The 19,315-nt window shown below is 43.3% G+C and overlaps 1 protein-coding gene across 5 annotated transcripts in view; it reads right to left on the minus strand.

Moving 5' to 3' along the window:
- The window catches only part of LOC111866421 (metastasis-associated protein MTA3), a 267,249-nt gene that overhangs the window by 34,123 nt on the left and 213,811 nt on the right, over positions 1 to 19,315 (minus strand). For all 5 annotated transcript variants that reach the window (XM_023855357.2, XM_023855355.2, XM_023855356.2 and 2 more), the window contains exons 13-14: positions 15,069 to 15,133; positions 5,475 to 5,700 (exon numbers count right to left, since the gene is read on the minus strand). In XM_023855357.2, coding sequence (XP_023711125.1) covers positions 5,475 to 5,700; positions 15,069 to 15,133 — 291 coding nt within the window. The remainder of the gene's footprint in view (positions 1 to 5,474; positions 5,701 to 15,068; positions 15,134 to 19,315) is intronic.

Below are 19,315 nucleotides of genomic sequence, written 5' to 3' on the forward strand. Positions count from 1 at the left end.
GTTTTTTATTATTATTATTATTATTATTATTATTATTATTATTCTTGTTGTTGTTACTAGTAGTAGTAGTAGTAGTAGTAGTAGTGAGTAGTGTGGTGGCGCCTGCACCTCCATAGGCATCAGTGAATTGTGCCCAAGTACATAAGAACGTTCAAGAACTATTTGCAATCATGAGGACACCAGAACACTTCATTAAGTACCTCTACACACAACAGTCCTACCTGCACAGTCACCACTCCATACTAACCTGGCTTATGAGTTTTAAGAACCTTGAGCAACAAACCGCACAATGGATTCACTGCTTACAAGAGTACAATTCCACTTCCAAGCACCATTAAGGGCAAAACACAACAATGTCAATGTCCTTTCCCAACAACCATACTGAAAAGAGGGTACACACTGCCAAAAAGTCAAGGTGTAGACAGAAGTCAAGCAGTTATAAGCTATTACAGGTGCAGCCAAAGCCACCTGGGATTGAGCTGCTCTGAGAACAGAACAACTGAACGACCAAGACACAGGGCCCATTCTGGAGGAAGCAGAGACAAGACAGCATCCAGATTGGAAAGACACTGCTGACCAGATCCCCATGTACAAAAACTACTGGGCCCAAGGGATATCCCTCACTGTGGGGAACGGCATACTAAAGTACCACTGGGAATTCACTGACGGATGATAAAAAATAACCCAGGTAATTCTCCCTCAGAGCAGAGTGAACACCATGCTGACTGTACTACATGGTGGACCAGCAGGTCATTTGGGTGTCAACAAGACCCTGGATAAGGTCCTGCAAAGGTACTACTGGCTCTGGGCAAGAAATAATGTTGAGAAGTGGCATCACCAGTGCGACACTTGTGCAGCTAGTCAGGGCCTCCAAACCAGGAACTGGGACCAAATGCACCAGTAATTAATTTTTTTTAATTCATTTAGTGGGGGATGGAGTCCAACTGGGTCCACAGGAGTACCACAGGAGCTACATAGTGACCAGGGACATAACTTTGTGTCTTGTCTAATGCAGAAGGTTTTGAAATGCATAGTAGTGAGCAAGATGTGCACCACACCCCTGCACCCACAATAGGATGGCATGGTCCAGCACTATATCAGAAGAGTCAAGGAGCACCTACAAAAAGTCGTAGCTTTGCACCAGAGGGATTGGGATACAAGATTACCCATCTTCGTCCTTGATTACAGGGCATCTACATATGACACTACAGGCTTAACCCTGGCTAGCCTAGTGTTCACAAGAGAACTCTGGCTGCACTGCAACTGTCCCAACAAGGGACAACTCACAATCAATCATGTGGCGAAGTTAGTGGCCCATTTATATGACATCCATATGCCCGCTAACATTTGAAGCTGGCCAGTAACTGGATGAAAACTCATTATAACAGACTGCCAACTGCACAGGTTGCCATGAGAGTGCCAAAGTGTGGCTCTATCACCCTACCCACAAGAAGGGGAAATCACCCAAGCTCCAATCTTCATGGAAGGGCCCATACAAGGCAGTCATCCAGACAAATGATGACATACAGGATCCAATGGAACCCCAGATCAAGGGTGATGGTGGTACACCTGGACTGGCTTGCACCTTATCAGGGAACCACTCAGAAAAATGCTGCCTTAAGAAGGGAGCAGCAGGAGCAGCTGGAGAGTAATCACAATGAGAACCAAGCCACAGGGAAGGAAGGTGAAGCCAATTACAGATGTCAGAAGCACGTTCCTCCAGAAAAGAAGAAATGGCAGTATTCCTGTAGGCTATTTGAGACAAACAGCCATAAGGAGGGAGCAATGTGGCATATACAGGGTGTCCCAGGAGGAATGGACCAAACTTCGGGAGGGTGTTCCTTATGTTAAAGTATGCCAATATAACCCAAAACACCTATGTCCAAAGTTGAACGGTTACGGAGATAATGGCCCGAGAAAAGTGTGGTCTTCTAGCGGGTCCACGCACTGTACCTATCAGCTGAGACTCTTATCTGTTTGTCCTTGAGTGTTGTGATTCACAGTTGCCGTAATCTCATGTGCTACTTACAGAGGCTACAGATTACGTTGCGGCGGGGTCGTGAATGGGTGGTAAATTAGTTGTGTGATGAGTTGCTGAAATATGCCTCTTGTGTTTTCACACGTGGAATATTGTGATATGCATTTTGTGTGTGGATTTTGCGGTGGCAATGCACGTGCTGCTGTTGAAGAATACCAAAGGCGTTTTCCCGATCGAAGGATTCCATCTCGAAGTGTATTTACGCGAATTCACCAGACATTGCGTGATACTGGTTCTCTTGAAAGTGTTTCTGTGCACTCTGAAAGGGAGGATGTACGAATGATAGACACACAAGAGAACATTCTTGATATTGTTCACAGAAGTCCGCGTCTGTCCACTCGTAGAATCACCTCCCGCATCGCCGTATCACGTATGCAGGTGTGGCGAACTGTACATGATGAAGAGTTATCCTTACCATGATCAACATCTGGAACCAGGCGACCATGCACAGCGTATGGATTTGTGCCACTGGATAAAAGCTCATTCCGAACTGTTAAGCATCATTTTATTCAGTGATGAGGCGTCTTTTACCCTGGATGGTGTAAATAATTTATGAAATGTGCATACGTGGTTCCATAATAATCCACATGAGATAATGGATAGGAAATTCCAAAAGAGATTTTCCGTGAATGTACGTTTAATACAGTTATAGCACAGTCAGCCATATTACGTCAGCGCTTGCCAGTCATGTGTCATATATAGTGCTTGGAAACCCTCAGGACAATTATGACATGGCGAGCGAGTATTTTGTACTTCAATTTTATGGCTTCACATCACTCACAAGTTAGTTTGATGTTACATACATTATTAACATTACAGAATCCACATATTCCTGCCAGTTTTAATAAGTATTTTGTAATCAACAAGTGTGTAACAGCGGTCAAAGTTTGACACTTCTCTGGCCATTATCTCTGTAACCGTTCAACTTTGGACATAGGTGTTTCGGGTTATATCGGCATACTTTAACATAAGGAACACCCTCCAGAAGTTTGGTCCATTCCTCCTGGGACACCCTGTATACTGTAGTTCAATAAATCCAATACCCATCTACAGTCACTCAATCATGTGACAATACACCTCTTGTGCTTACAACTGCTGACTAATTTTCACTGTGGATCAGAATAGCTCTGTGCACATATGCTAAGGATTTCTGCCTAAACCAAGTAAATTCTCTTTTTACACATACAAATCTCAAATTTTGAAATGTAGACTCGCCCCCCAAAAAAGGGACAGGACCACTGTGTGGTTTAATGGTACCTATCCCGACTGCCAGCTACAAACAAACCTACAATTACGGCTTGTCCCAAAAGGCATGGAAAAGAAATTGTGGCTGATTATAAATCACTCATTATGACAAATTACAATGAAGTTGCAGTTACAACATTTACAGGTTCTGCTACAGTTACACTATATTCTAATCTTTAATGACCCTTCAGTATCAGACACATGAGTGGGAATGCCTACACTAAATTTACAAAGCCAATGCAGTAAGGCTTATTATGTCCAGAAGTCATCAGTGGTGATTTTGGAATAGTAGGATCTGTACAAGATACTGAAACCTACTTTAAGACTTCCCTAGGGAGCATCAGATTTGAACACCAAACTAAGGAAAATCTTAAATGGAGGAAATTTAACACTGATGTCATCAATTTAAAATCACTGAAACTGAGAGTTAGGCACATGAGATCCGTAAAACAAGGCACATTACAAGATGTGCCACTGTGTGATGTTATAATACTGTCAAGTGTAGGGTGACATGGGTGCTGAAAATAACGGGTTCTAGTTTGGATGATGGGATTTATTAGTACTCTCGTTACAAGTTCTCTTAACAACACCTAGTTACATTGCCATTGCTGATTTGCACACTTTCCAATCACCATTGCACACACACTAGAATGCCCAGTCTCCACAAGTTGTCTCCTTGCAACGGATCTCAATAGAGAAACTAGCACTTCAAATCACTATGAAGTCTTTTCGCTATTTTGTCTTTAATCACTCTGGAACCTCAGAACTAAAAATTATCCTGGACTCTCTCTCCAGCTTATGGCTGACTCATAACTGCCAGATGAACCGAAATAATGCTGTCACTGCATTCACTTCCCTTATAAGCTCTCCGCACAGATCCCATGGAAACCACCATCATTGTTGCTGACGTCCTGCTTACACAAGACGAGTTTTTACTGAGCCATTTCTTAGAAATGGGTTGCATAACCCCGTTGTTCACCATTGTTTGGCGCGGATGACATAGAAAACACAGCCTCGTCGATTGCTGCGTGTTGGACCGTGTTTACAGAGCTGCTGCCTGGCCACATGTTGATCAAATCTGTTACAATATTTTTCATCTTGGATCTATACATCCATTCACTGCAGAGTGCTGAATTAGTTAAGCACAGGGACAACTTTACCTTTATACTTTTGCATGGCCTTGATAACAAAATGTAGACCCCCTGTGCCAAATGCATATTACACAAACAATAAGTGACAAGAATAGATAATGAAAATAAACACGGATGTGATGTTTGAAGAATGCTGACTGTGGATATTACCGCTTTTCACTGCATTAATAGGGCACTTCTTGACTGTAAAAATTACTGATCATATATGTCATTCTAAGAGAAGCTTCTCTATTTAACAATATTATACTCAGAGTGCATTAGGATACACTCTTTATGTCAAAGTCTCTCCCTAAGCATAGCAACATCAAACGTCTACTGAATTATATTTTTTAATTACTCTTAGCTCTTAGTGGGGTGAGACTGAGTCCACTTGGTACTGCGGCCACTACTGGCTTATTTGTACCAGCCCCAGATGACAGATAATGGTGACTGTGGAGCAACTGGTGGGATGAAGATTGGTACGGGAAACTGAAGTACTCAGAGAAATCTCACCCCAGTGTCACTTTGCCCACTACAAATTCCACATGACCTGACCCAGGCTTCCATGATGGGAATCCAGTGACTAACCCCCTGAGTTATGGTGGGCCCTTCTATTGAATTAAATTCTTCTTCCATAAATAAAACAACCAAAACCAAATTTCATGATTTTAGTCTGCAAGTGAACTATAACGATTGATCGACCGCCGCTCTTCAGTGAAGTTAGTGCCAACTTTAGGGGGTATACGGTGTCACGTGGTCAATGCAACGAATCCCCATGGCCGTTAATTTCGGTTTTCTATACCGTGGCTGCTATTTCCTTGAAATAGTTCCTCACTTATCCTCATGAGGCTGAGTGGACCCCGTTCCAGACCCACTACTTCTCAGAAAATCTGCTAGCGCCGGGAATCGAACGGAGACGTCTGAATCTGTAGCCAGGAACTCTGACCACTAGATAAGAGAGGCGGTAAATTCTTGTCCCATGAAATCAGTAAATAAAATAAACTGATATAGAGAACTAATCTATTTCCACTATCTAAAAATATTAACATTTGAATCCTTACATTCCTGTTTTACAGAAGGTACGTTGATTGGCCAGAACGGTGCTCTAGCTGCATGACGTGGCTGGATCAGATGCCGACAAAGCCGACGAGAGATACGGGTAAGAGGTGTAGTACATAAATAGAAGGCAGTGCGTGTCTTCATTATTGGGCGTGGAGAACCAGACCTGATTGCTAGACCATGAGCTGTGGCATAATGTCGAGCAAGATGTGCTTTTAACTTGAACTCCTGCAAAGATTCAATAGTAAAAACATTACCAGGAAAATCTTCTCAAGATCACAACATAAACAGAAAGAAACCTTTATTACTAGATAGAAAGTATTACAGTAAACAGGGTAGCAAAGTAAAATTAAATTAATCAACCTGGTCTGGATGCAAAAATTACAGAAATGTTGTTACTTCCATTTACTTCCAAGTTTCAAATATAACCTCTTCATCTATCTCATTGGTAGTAGGAGTATTGGCAGTGGTGGTGGTGGGGGCACACAATAGTGTAGATGGTTGAGGCACTATGCTACAAGCCAAAAGGTCACAGGTTCCATTCCTGATGAGGTCATAGGATTTTGGATTGACCTAATCCTTCCAGCTGCATTCAGGTCCCAGAGTCGACTCAGCCTCTAACAAAAGTGAGTACCAGTATTCTTCCTGGGGGGTAGGGGTGGCCATGCATAAGGGTGACAACCTCACCCCCATCCATTAGCCAACTGTCTAGAAAATGTGAGAACCTTGACATCTCACTACCCTATGGGCCTCAGAGCCCGTTACAGGTGTTGCGGACCAATTTTGAGATTGGAAATTTAAGGCATTGCCTTAAAGTTATGAGACTTGCAAAAAGTGTTTTACAGCCATTACATTAGTATGTCAACACCTGGACAGGCAACTAGGTTAAGAATGTTGATGATCAGCATTTATGCGTAATCGCACTAGCAAGAAGCTTGCCTCACTCGGCCACTGGAGATGGTAATATTATTATTTATGCAGCGATGAGACACCATGGGCCCACCCACAACCACCGAGAATAGCCAATTAGAATATAACTTTGGGAATTGAGAACAGAAAGAGGAGTTAACCTCCCTCTTTCGTTAACAGCCGATTCAGCAAGTTAATAATATAAATTGCCGAATTTAGGAGACTGAGAGATCTGTTCTAAAACGTAATAACGAGTTGTCAGTCGGAGGCTCTAGCCAATATGGGCCTTACGAGTGGAGGAAGTGGGCCTACGTCTTCTATTTCAAGTAAGTCACGTTCACTCATATAAGCCATATTGTTAATTATTATTGTTGATAAAAGTGTTGTGGAAAATATCGAAAGCAAACTCCAATGTGCTCGGCGAGCCCTTAGGGGAGAGTAATAATTATGTAACAAGTAATTGCCTAGGAAGATGGTCCGGCAATATGTCTGTGTTATGGAGTATGTGTTAAGATTACGGGCAGAGTATTTTAAGGGAGAACATGAGGAAGCATAGGATGAAGTAAAGACCCTATGTAGACCCGACTGTAGGTCGGTCTTGTTAATATTGTAAATAATGTAAATAAGAGTGTAAATAGACAGGGTAGTTAGAGTAGGATGTACCGGGATTGTGATTCACACCTCAAAATCACCCTTCCACGACCGATCCCGAGGATCCTACCAAAACGAAAGGCAGCAGCAGCCGAATGCTTAAGGGGAGGTACTAGGAATGGACAGGGATAGGCACCTGCCACGCAGGCAGCGTTTAGTAGCCTTGGTATCAACGCCCCTTAAGAATCATAATAATGAGTTATATGTCGCTACCTGCAGACTATATGAGGAGTTGTCAAGAAGGAGCTATGACAATATGTCAGGGGGTAGTTCCCACCATAGAGATGACAGGCGATAGGTAAAGGCGGGTCAGACCTGACACGCCCGCTCTACGCCAATAATAAGAGGTGACAAGGATGAAAGGGCCAGCCAACAGAGGACGCTCAACTACCGCGCTACCGGCCCTTAGTACTTTCATCACCTCTCTTAGTATTTTCACCAACCTTCGTACAATGTAATAGTTAGTGGCAGCTTTAAGTAAGGAAGGAAGCCCCGAAATAGGAGAATCCTAGCTGAGGGTAAGCTAGGATTATGGTGTTAACTCCTTACAGCGTAAGCTGTGGTGGCAAGGAGGGGTACCTCACGCCCCCCTGCTCCATGGCGTTACAAGTGGTGGCAGCGGTGTGATAACTCCACGCCCCCCTGCCACCACGGCGTTACAAGTGGCGGCAGCGGTGGGATACCTCCACGCCCCCCTGCCGCCATGGCGTTACAATAGGGAACTGCTTTGCAGCAGCAACTTTAATGGGCGGATCAAATTCTGCAGCTTTTGGACTGCTGAGTACCTCAACTAGAAACGTACCACTTCTTAACCAACTGGCACTCTTTAACTCTCCCAGCTATGGTGTCAAGGTTCTTCAATATATAAAATGGATTCAAATTTCCACATGTTTTTACAGTTCAAATAAGCTGAATAGTTAGGAAAAGTGGGGGTAGCATTTGTCATTCTGACATGCATTAACACAACAAACAGAATTCATTCCACTGGGCTCTCAATCTTGTAATAAAGAAACTGAATGCAAATTAAGACATGGTTAGAGCCCCCCCAATTAACAACCGCCAGTGTTAGCTTTCCACTGGAAGGCGATGAGGGTTTGACACCTAAGTCATCAGGTCTCACTGGTGTGGTGGCCTCCACAACTCAATCTTAGGAAATAAATCAGTAGGCTTTCCCTTCCAAACAACTGCTGAAAATTGGAAAAACCTGATGACAAGTCCTACACCACTGGCAAGTAGAAAAGCCTTTACCATGGCAATGACTGTCAATGGTTCCCCAAACTATGCTCCACAAATGTACACACATGTGCAGGTGCCCACATTGTGTGCAGGCCTACATAATGCTCTGAAGTGGAGACTCAACTAAACTGACTTCAAGCTAGCGGCCACTGTTTTATGTTCAAGATTCTCCTACAATGGTCCCATGCCTTCCCCAGTGGACCAGGCACCATGCTCCTAGAAGGGCTAGGGACAGCAGGGAGATTTGAAATGTTCAGCAGCAACAGATGTGCAGATGCCCATTCCATGCGCAATATCGTGAATTCTGCAGTTAAGTGTATGGCATGCAAAAGGGGGCTAGTGCAGAAGATGTAAAAGGTGAGAATAGAATGGTATAGACATATGAAAATGGTCAAAGATACTGTGCTTAACAGACATCGTTCACTGCCAGGCAATCACACAATAAACATGCTATGACGTCATCAAACAAGGAGCTACTGCTATGCAATAAATAAACACATAACAACACAAGAAATATTTGAGATGGCACTTTCTGTGCAGTCAAACCAGTAGCTATGTAACAAGGGCCAATGAAGACATAAGTTAGTTAGCTGAGAATCCACAGCTGAGTTAGTTAATTGTGAGGCAGTCATCAGCTGGTTAGGACATAAGCACAGGACACTGTTCAGATCTGTTACCAGGCAACGGCTAAAGGGCCAGTGAAGACATAAGTTAGTTAGCTGAGAGTCGACAGGAGTAACTGAGACTTTCTTAAGGGCACATGTTACAGGTAGTAATGACGCCATCCTCAATGAGGTTAGCCGAACCATGGCTGTCCCTTTGGTGGGGACGCATCATGGACCAGGGATGTGTTGGTACACCTCCTCATGGTCCCACTGGGCAACGACAGTCTCGGGGTCTGGACTAGTATGACCTACTAGGACTGGCAGCTATGTTCCCATAAACGGCAATGGCATTATGACTGGAGCCTCCCACACGACGGCACAATGACTCTTGGGTATCACTATGGTCTACCCGGGACAAATGTGGGAGAGCACTTGTATGGGGGTAGCTTCGGCTACTTGAGCTGTCTCCCTAGAGTACCAATAAGGTGCCACAAGCCTTCAGGCTCAACACTGTAAAACGGCTTCACTAACCAATGTGGAGGGGTGGGAATGGGGGAGCTTATAGGCCACCCCCAGGGGCAACTCTCTCATGCAAGTTTCCCTGGTCGCAACCTCATGACTAGCTGGTATTACACTCCCATTGATCATCTGGGATACCCCTCTCCCCCGAACAGGCACTCTTGGTCCTGGAGGCTTGCGAAGGTCTTATTCATTACAGGACTAAACCATCTAAGCCAAGGTGTAAGGCATCTTGCTGAGGGCTGCGTGGCACTGGGGTGGTAATTAGCCAGTGTCATGAATGATCCCCTCAGGGATCCAGGCAACACCCCATTGTATTTATGCCTTCCACCTGTATGGAGCACTGCGGGTGAAAGACCTTTTAAATCCCTATGACTCGTGGAACCAAAATGAATAAAGGAACCAAATCTAAAACTGGCTGTAATGACCTTAAAATGAAGAGAGACCCCCTCCAAGAAATGCTTCAGCAGGGGACTGGAAGCTCTGATGAACCATTAAGGGGCCAAGTTGCAACCAGCAAACTTTCTGTTGAAATTTCAGGCAAAGGCAAGGACGAACCAGTGGTTCAAAACCTGCCTGAGGTAAAACCAAAAACTACTCTCTTGGGAGTCATTAGTACTGACATACCACTGCAGGGGGCTAGTACTTCTAGCACACCTGCAGCATGAGAAGGTCTGGGACACTTAGTCTCTGGAGTAGGTGGACTCCATCTAGCAAAGAAGGCACTGCCTGGATGCGATAGATGGAAATTAAAATAGGCAAGAGCTGGGGCAAGCAAAGCAGGAACTGGGGGCAGTCAGCAACCAGAAAATGCTGGCTCACACAAGCAGGGAGAAACCCCCACTGAAACCCTTAAGAGGCCAAGGTCGGGGGGGCAGTACCACTATGGAAACGGCCAGAGCCTGGAAAAGGCCCAGGGACTTACAAGGAGGCTCTGACCAATATAAAGGAAACATATCCTGAGAATAATCTTACCGAAGATGACCAGAACTCCATTCTGGAAGCACTGGCGAAGGTGTTATGTAGGACTCCAAAGGGAGAACTACCACAACTGAAGTCCTACAGACTGAAGGGAGGTGCACTTACTTATATATGCACTGACCAACAGTCTGGTCAACGGCTCATCAAAGTCACTGACAACTACAGGCTGGAATCAGGGGCCACGCTGAATACTACTGATGCCAGGAGCCTGCCCAAGCCTGTTAAAGTGACTCTCCAGATTAGGGACAAAGTTGCCCAGAATCAGGAAGAGCTGCTGAAATGGACTGCAGACCTCAATTCAGGACTCCATACTGAGCACTGGAGAGTACTAGAAAAGCAATCTGAGCCGAAAGGGCAGAGGCTTATCTTACTCATAGACTGGGACTCTTATACTAATATTCAGAGGACGAGTTACAAGATATTCACAAGGCTCTCACAGGGGACTGTTAAGGTGCTGAAAGATCCTGAAATTCAGCACCGGGCAGAACCTGTGTCAGACATAGTATATTCAAATTCAGTCTCTGAGGGAGAGGGGGATGATATACCCACTCCATCAGATGACCTAAGTAAAGCGGATCAGGGGACCCCTTCACACAGAACCCAGTGCAAGGATGGGGAGGAAAATAAGACGGAAACTGATCCCTCCCCAAATGGAAGTGATAACTAAACCAAACTATACATTCACCTAACACATCTATACACATACACACACTATGAAATTCCTTCAAATTAACTTACACCACAGCAAAGTGGCCACGGCAACTTTACACCAGCAACTAGATGAGGGAAGAGCAGATGTAGCACTTATTCAGGAACCTTGGTTATACTAGGGTCAAACAAGGGGTTTAACCAACACAGATGGAACAGTTTTCTCTGATGCACCTGGTAACAATGCGAGACCCTATGTTTATACCAGGAATCATATTAATGCCTTACCTCTACTGGAGCTCTGCTCTAGGGATGCAACATCAGTGAGGATGAAATACACATATCGAGGAGGTTGAATGGAACTGACTGTTGCTTCAGTCTACCTTCCATATGGCTCAGATGAACCACCACCAACTAAGGAAATGAGGGACATCACAGACTACTGCTACAGCAGGAAAAAGCAACTCATCATTCGGTGTGTTGCCAACACAGACATTTTGTGGGGGAGCGCCGGCACTAACCCAAGGGGAGAGAGCCTCATGGAGTTTCTGGTGACTTTGAACATGAATATTACCTTCAGGAATCCCAGGAGAACCAATTGGGAGTCACACAAGGACAATCTAAAGGTGAGCCTGGAGATTATTTTGCGAAATATAAGCACAAAAACGGACACAAATTGATCTGTTGACCAGTTGCAATGGGCCAACATCTTGTCCTATTATCATAACTGTCCAATAAAATGCTGAGTGGTCTAAGAGTTAAAACAAGAAAGCTATTTAATATAGCGAAAAGGACAGGGCAGTGAGACACTTACAACGAAATTCTCACCTGTTACAATAAAGAAATAAGGAAAGGCAAACAATCTTCATGGAGGAGATACTTCCGGGAGATCAACGATGTACCGGGCAGTGCCAGACTCATGAGGGTCACAGCAAAACATGTGACCAATAAGGTCAGCTCTATCAAGCTGCCTGATGGCAAGTGTACCGAAACTGGAGAAGAAACACTGAAGAACTGAAGAAAGCAGTCTTCTGGGATTTGGCACCGTGTATATGTGGTGTTAACCGACGTTTCGGAGGAACGTCGGTTAACACCACATATACACGGTGCCAAATCCCAGAAGACTGCTTTCTTCATAGTCACCGCCGTGAAAGCCTCAAATCTTACACTGAAGGAACTGTTCAGAATTCAGTTCCCAGATTCAAAGTTGACTGACGATTTAGCTGATGAGCGGGGCCAGCAGAACCTGGACATATGTGAATACATAACGAACAGGGGAGACTGGGATCTGGCTGGTTGGGTAATCAAACAATCAAAAATCAGACGGGCGTTAGGTACCTTCAAATCATTTAAGTCTGCGGGAACAGACTGTATTGTACGGGCACTTCTGCAGCAAGGGGTGGAACATTTAGTCCCACACCTATGCCGCATATTTACAGCCTGCATGGCGCATGGGTTTATCACTGTAGCCTGGAGGCAAGTTGAAGTGACATTTATTCCAAAGCCCAGGAAACTTCATTATACCGAGGCTAAAGTTTATCATCCTGTCATCATTCCTTTCGAAAATGATGGAGAAGGTGGTAGACAGACATATTAGGGACGGTGCATTGAAAATTCATCCTCTGCACTAAAACCAAAATGCTTACGAAACAGGTAAATCTACTGAAACTGTATTGCATAATGTAGTAGCACCCACAGAAAATGCTACTGAACACAAGGATATTGCCCTTGGAGCATTCCTTGANAGACACTTACAACGAAATTCTCACCTGTTACAATAAAGAAATAAGGAAAGGCAAACAATCTTCATGGAGGAGATACTTCCGGGAGATCAACGATGTACCGGGCAGTGCCAGACTCATGAGGGTCACAGCAAAACATGTGACCAATAAGGTCAGCTCTATCAAGCTGCCTGATGGCAAGTGTACCGAAACTGGAGAAGAAACACTGAAGAACTGAAGAAAGCAGTCTTCTGGGATTTGGCACCGTGTATATGTGGTGTTAACCGACGTTTCGGAGGAACGTCGGTTAACACCACATATACACGGTGCCAAATCCCAGAAGACTGCTTTCTTCATAGTCACCGCCGTGAAAGCCTCAAATCTTACACTGAAGGAACTGTTCAGAATTCAGTTCCCAGATTCAAAGTTGACTGACGATTTAGCTGATGAGCGGGGCCAGCAGAACCTGGACATATGTGAATACATAACGAACAGGGGAGACTGGGATCTGGCTGGTTGGGTAATCAAACAATCAAAAATCAGACGGGCGTTAGGTACCTTCAAATCATTTAAGTCTGCGGGAACAGACTGTATTGTACGGGCACTTCTGCAGCAAGGGGTGGAACATTTAGTCCCACACCTATGCCGCATATTTACAGCCTGCATGGCGCATGGGTTTATCACTGTAGCCTGGAGGCAAGTTGAAGTGACATTTATTCCAAAGCCCAGGAAACTTCATTATACCGAGGCTAAAGTTTATCATCCTGTCATCATTCCTTTCGAAAATGATGGAGAAGGTGGTAGACAGACATATTAGGGACGGTGCATTGAAAATTCATCCTCTGCACTAAAACCAAAATGCTTACGAAACAGGTAAATCTACTGAAACTGTATTGCATAATGTAGTAGCACCCACAGAAAATGCTACTGAACACAAGGATATTGCCCTTGGAGCATTCCTTGATGTACAGGGAGCCTTTGACAGAACCTCCTTTGATACAATAAAACAGGCTGCTGAAAGGCATGGCACTGAGCCCACAATATGCAGATGGATCTGTGCAATGCTGGAAAGCAGGAATATAAGTGCTATATTGTCTGGAGAGATCTTGAGAGTGTCTGCGGTGAGAGGGTGTCCACAGGGGGGGCATTCTTTCGCCTCTCCTGTGGAGCCTGGTTGTGGATGATCTTTGGGAGCTCAACAGTACAGGCCATTTCACAGTAAGATATTCTGATGTATAGCAATCATAATTAAAGGGAAATTCCCACACTGTATCAGAGGTCTTATAGAGAGCCCTGTATACAGTTCAACAGTGGTGTGAAAGAACAAACTTGTCTATCAATACAAAACAAGATAGTGATTGTACCCTTTACTAGAAAGAGGGATATAAAGGGGCTCTTAAGTAGAGATCTGGCTATCCAGTGACATCAAGTACCTTGGATTAATATTAGACAAGGGACTGACATGCAAAAAAAAACAGCTGGATAAGGCTATTAATAAGGCCTATAAGGCTTTCTGGACATGCAGAGGGACGTTTGGGAAGACCTGGGGACTGACACCAAATGTGGTGTATTAGACATACACTGCAGTGGTAAGACCCATAATCACCTATGCCGCCACTATATGGTGGCCTAGAGTTAAACTAAAAACAAGTCAGGCAGAACTAAGCAAATGGCAAAAGACAGCCTGCTTGTGAATTACGGGAGCAATGAGAACAGCTCCAACAGCTTCAATGGAAATCCTATTAGGACTCCACTGCATTTTCAGATAGAAGCAGAGGCCAAGTTAGGAAATTACAGATTGTGTTACAATGATCAATGAAGACCTAAATCTGAAGGTTTTGGACATGCATACATGACTCGGGACATAAAAAAAAGCACATCCTACAGATGGGATCTGATAAAATGCTACTGAAACATGTTTATGATAGAGCCTTCACGATCAGATTTCCTGACAGAAATGAATGGAATGAGGGTTTTCTACCTGATAGAAACGGGGGACTAATCAGGTTACAGATGGTTCCAAGAAAAATAAAGGCACTGGAGCTGGGATGTACTGTGATGGAAAGAGGCTGAAGCATACCTTCAACCTCAGTCAGTACACAACAGTATTCCAGGCAGAAGTGTATGCCATTAAGGCATGTGCAGTTAAGAATTTAGATAGGAACTATAGAAATAGGAACATCTATATCCTAGCAGACAGTCAAGCTGCAATTAAAGCACTTGGTACACACCAATCACTTCAAAATTGGTTTGGGACTGCCAGCAATCCCTCATACAACTGGCAGGTTAACAGGAAGTTCAGGCCTTACAGGCCACATACACTTACCTTTCCACAGTTGACTAAACTGCATCGATGTGGCCTATGAGACGCCATACTTGACGGCAATCGTTCTAGAAAGAGAATAAAACATTACATTGATCTAAGATAAAATATTCCTTCTGCCCTTCTCAGCCAATGATCTTTCAAAAGTATCCCCACATCAGAAAGGTTAATCAGCTCTGCACAGTGTGACTGATAAAATGTTTTTTTTTTCTTTCTTCCCTTTTTAATCTTTCATCCTTGACATGTTTCAATCTTAGAGACCATCTTAAACTTCGTGCATGAATACATTAAAATATTCACAAATTATTACAATTAGTCTGTTTCCAAGGGGGCATGCACTAACATAGTTGGTTGAGGCACTATGCTAAAAGCTGGAAGGTTGCGGGTTCAAGACCCGATTAGGTCATTGGATTTTTTTCAATTAACCTAATCCTTCCAGCCACACCATGGCCCTGGGGTCGACTTAGCCTCTAACAGAATTGAGTGCCAGGAATTAAATAAATAATTCTCCCGGGGAGTAAAGCGCAGCCGGCGCGTAAGGCTGACAACCTTTGAGCTGATTGTCTAGATAATGTGGGGCCCTCAATATCTCACAACCCTATGGGCTTTCGCGGCCTGTTACAGGGATAGCTTTACTTTCACTGTTTACTTTTTTTAGTCTGTTTAAAAGTGTGGTTTAAAAAAGAATTTTGAGAACCAATTTGGTTCGGGTCCTTTATACTGTCTCTCTTTAAAGGAAGTTGAGTGTCTAGCACTTCGTGGTTCTGTCGTTTGATGAATAGGACTCTGCAAATATATTGTGACATGTCAAACCATTGTTGGGCAACAGGATGTGGAACAAGTTACCAGGAAGACAGACTTCTGATAAACAGTCAGTTGCCAAGTTACACAACAGAAAGGAAAGAGGTATTTATACGTGATGTACCATGCTGAGCCAAGCTGAACTGCAATGGTCGCTACGCAGCAGTAAACAACTCTTGGCAGCATTGCCAAGCAACGCCTCTGTAAACACGGCAGTCACACAACAGTGAAGCAAGCTGCGTTCTCCGCCTGTCCAACTGAGGGTTTATAAGAGAAACTGGAATAACTAAGGAGTTAGTATTAGTGAGTATTCAGCAGAACAGAAGTCAGTCAGTCAGTCGAAGCAGCCATGGGAAGAACTGAACGTGTGATTAGAAGATTTTATGTGATAATCAGTGATAGTGGTAATAACTGAGAAGTCACTGTGTAATTCAGTGACACTTTTATAGCTCCCATGTTATACTGTAATAAGTGAAGACTACTGAAAATAGAGTAAAGAAATTAGTGTGCAGGGTTTGCAAATTGTGCAAACCCACAACAGTGTCATAATTAATTGCAGTTACAATTTGTAAGTTGTCGACAGAAACAACTGACAATCTGAAAGGTGTCCACAAAACTGAACTGGTGTACAAAATAATCTGACCCAGCTGTGAGGGATTCTGATTCAGTGCAATATATTGTCCTGCGAGACGGTGCCAACTGTCCTTCTGGCACCACCTGAGCATAGGCTCTGTTAAACTTGGATTAGGAGAAAGTGACACTGTGCCAGAAAGTCACACATTTGTCCTTTCTGCTTGAAGATGGCATGTTATCAAGTTCACTTCAATAGGGTCTCTGGGTCTACAGAGAGGACGCAGGGGCCATGGCCAGACATCTCCTTCTGCCCTCACTTGTTGCATTGGTTTATTCTGCATCAATGTTGTTTCTTGGAATTTATTCTTTGGATTACAGCACCTGATACTTGGGGTCACGTATGCAGCTCTCGCTCTATCGGTAAGATAGGTGCTTAAATCGCAATGCTTTCCTGGAATAATTTCTATTGTGAGCAGCATTCATCCATAATGAGGAAAGTCCACCTCTGCACACACAACCAACTGCACTATCGCATTGCTTCCAGATCCTCATGGAAGTCACATGAGATTCCCTCCATAAATTCCAAGGCGTTAATCAGCTCATCTTCAGCCAAGAAGTTGGGAAGCAAGATTAGTTCACTTGGAACACCCACACTTACATTGTGGAGTTCGTGAAACACTTTACAGACACAGTATACACGCAAGCTGTCTCTTCCTGCATTCATGTGTAGACCAGGGTGTTCATTCAGTTGCCACAACACACTTTCAACAGCTCCTGGTCATGTATACAGAGATGGCAGGTTTATTTCCTCTCCGTCCTCTCACATAAGAAATAATCTGGTGTTGCTATGTATTTCCAGATGATCTAACTCACCTCCCCCCCCCCACAAACATCTGGATACAATGGAACCAGATGAGTTCCTGTTGTATGTTTGGTTGCCAGAAAAGCATGGCCAAGAGGAATCTGACTGGGGTTAATGAATGCATGATAGGTCTTCCTAATGCCATTCACAAAACTGAACTCAGCAAGAGGAATTTCGCAGCCCATGTACCTGCCACTGCGATGCTTGCAATAGTAGTTAACGTGTACCAGGTGGAACGGATGCATTTTCAGTGAGTTCTGGTGTTTGAGCATGTGCATAGTTTCTTTTATCTCCAGGGTCATCCTGATCTGCCCCTTAGCCCTGTTCAGCACCCACTCAATCCGGGCGCAGTATCTCCTCCATGGCCGAAATTTGTTTTTAAAATCCGCGTGGCACAGATTCTGCTTCTTGTTTTGAGCCTGCTCCTCATATGCCCATCTCTCGTCCAGTGGCATGTGCTTCCACATCGAGGCTGCCATCTCACTGCACCTTATTCCGTACATTCAGGGAGAAGAAATGGAATCCATCTTCCAAGCTTTCCTTCTCTGTTTGTGACATATTGTCACCAGTCATCATTTATACTTCACTATATGTTGTAATAGCTTGTGGAAATGGTGATTTGGCTTTTTCTTCAGTCCTTCTCTCTTTGCTGGCTAAACACTGGCTTCTGTCAATGCAGTAATTCCATAATCCCAATTTCTTTTATTTAAATGTAAACTTTTGTTATTTTGTCCTACCTTCAGTGTTGTTCTGTTGTTCAGGCAGCTCTGTTGTTGTACTGTTCTAAGGTGTGTTAAGTTGCGTATTTATACTCCTTGTATGTTATGACATTTGTGTGGGTGTCTACTGATGTTTCATTATGACATCGAACATATTAAGCTGGTTGTCACTCTCCCATGTTAAATTAAAATTATTAAAGTGATATATGTAGAAGTTTTCTTTTATATTCATATGTTCCCTTTTGTAGCATGCTCAGCCATATCCATGATTACTGTCAGGTCCACACTAGTGGCATTTATTTAGTATATGTTGGGCAAATGCTGATTCGTTTTTGTTACATCTCACATTTCTTATGTGTTATTTATATCTTGTTGTTAGATGTCTACCAGTTTGGCCAATGTATACTTGTTGACAGCTCTGGCAGGTTATTTTGTATATCATATATTGGCCAAACTGGTAGAAATCTAACAAGGTACAAAGAACACCAGTATGGATCTATGACAGTAATCATGGAAATAGCTGAGCATGCTATAAAAGAGAACTTCCACATTCATTCATTCATCAGTAATCTGTCAGACGACAGGTCCACAGTCTCTTCCAAAACAGTTCCTCCACTTAATGCGATCTTCTGTTTTTGGAAAGAGACTATCCAGGAAAAGTGATAATGTGGTAGTTTTTCATTTGCTTTCCACATATATCACTTTAATGAATTCAATAAATTGATAGAAGAAAGAAACTTAACATGGGAGACTGATAACCAGCATAACATGTTCGACGTCATAATAAAAATCAGTACACACCCACACAAACGTCATAACATACAAGGAGTATACATACGCAACTCAACACACCTTAGAACAGTACAACAACTCAGCGTGCCTAAAACATCAACAGGACGACACTAAAGGTAGGACAAAATAAGAAAAGCTCACATAAAAACAAAATATGGATCATGGAAATACTACATTATACCCATAATATATATGTAGAGTCCTATTCAACAAACGATGGTACCACGAGGTGGTAGACACTCAACTTCCTTTAAAGAGAGGCAATATAGAGGACACCAACCAAACTGGTTCTAAAAATTTTAACAAATCCTTTTTTAAACTACACTTGTAAACAGACTAATTGTAATAATTTATAAATATATTAATGTATGCATGCACGTAGCTGAAGATGGTCTCTAAAACTGAAACATGTCAAGGATGAAAGATTAAAAATGAAAGAAAGAAAAAAACATTTTATCAGTCATACTGGATGGAGTTGATTAACCTTTTGTAATACTGCCGAT

This window comes from Cryptotermes secundus, unplaced genomic scaffold (assembly GCF_002891405.2).
Source record: "Cryptotermes secundus unplaced genomic scaffold, Csec_1.0 scaffold193, whole genome shotgun sequence".
NCBI lineage: Eukaryota > Metazoa > Arthropoda > Insecta > Blattodea > Kalotermitidae > Cryptotermes > Cryptotermes secundus.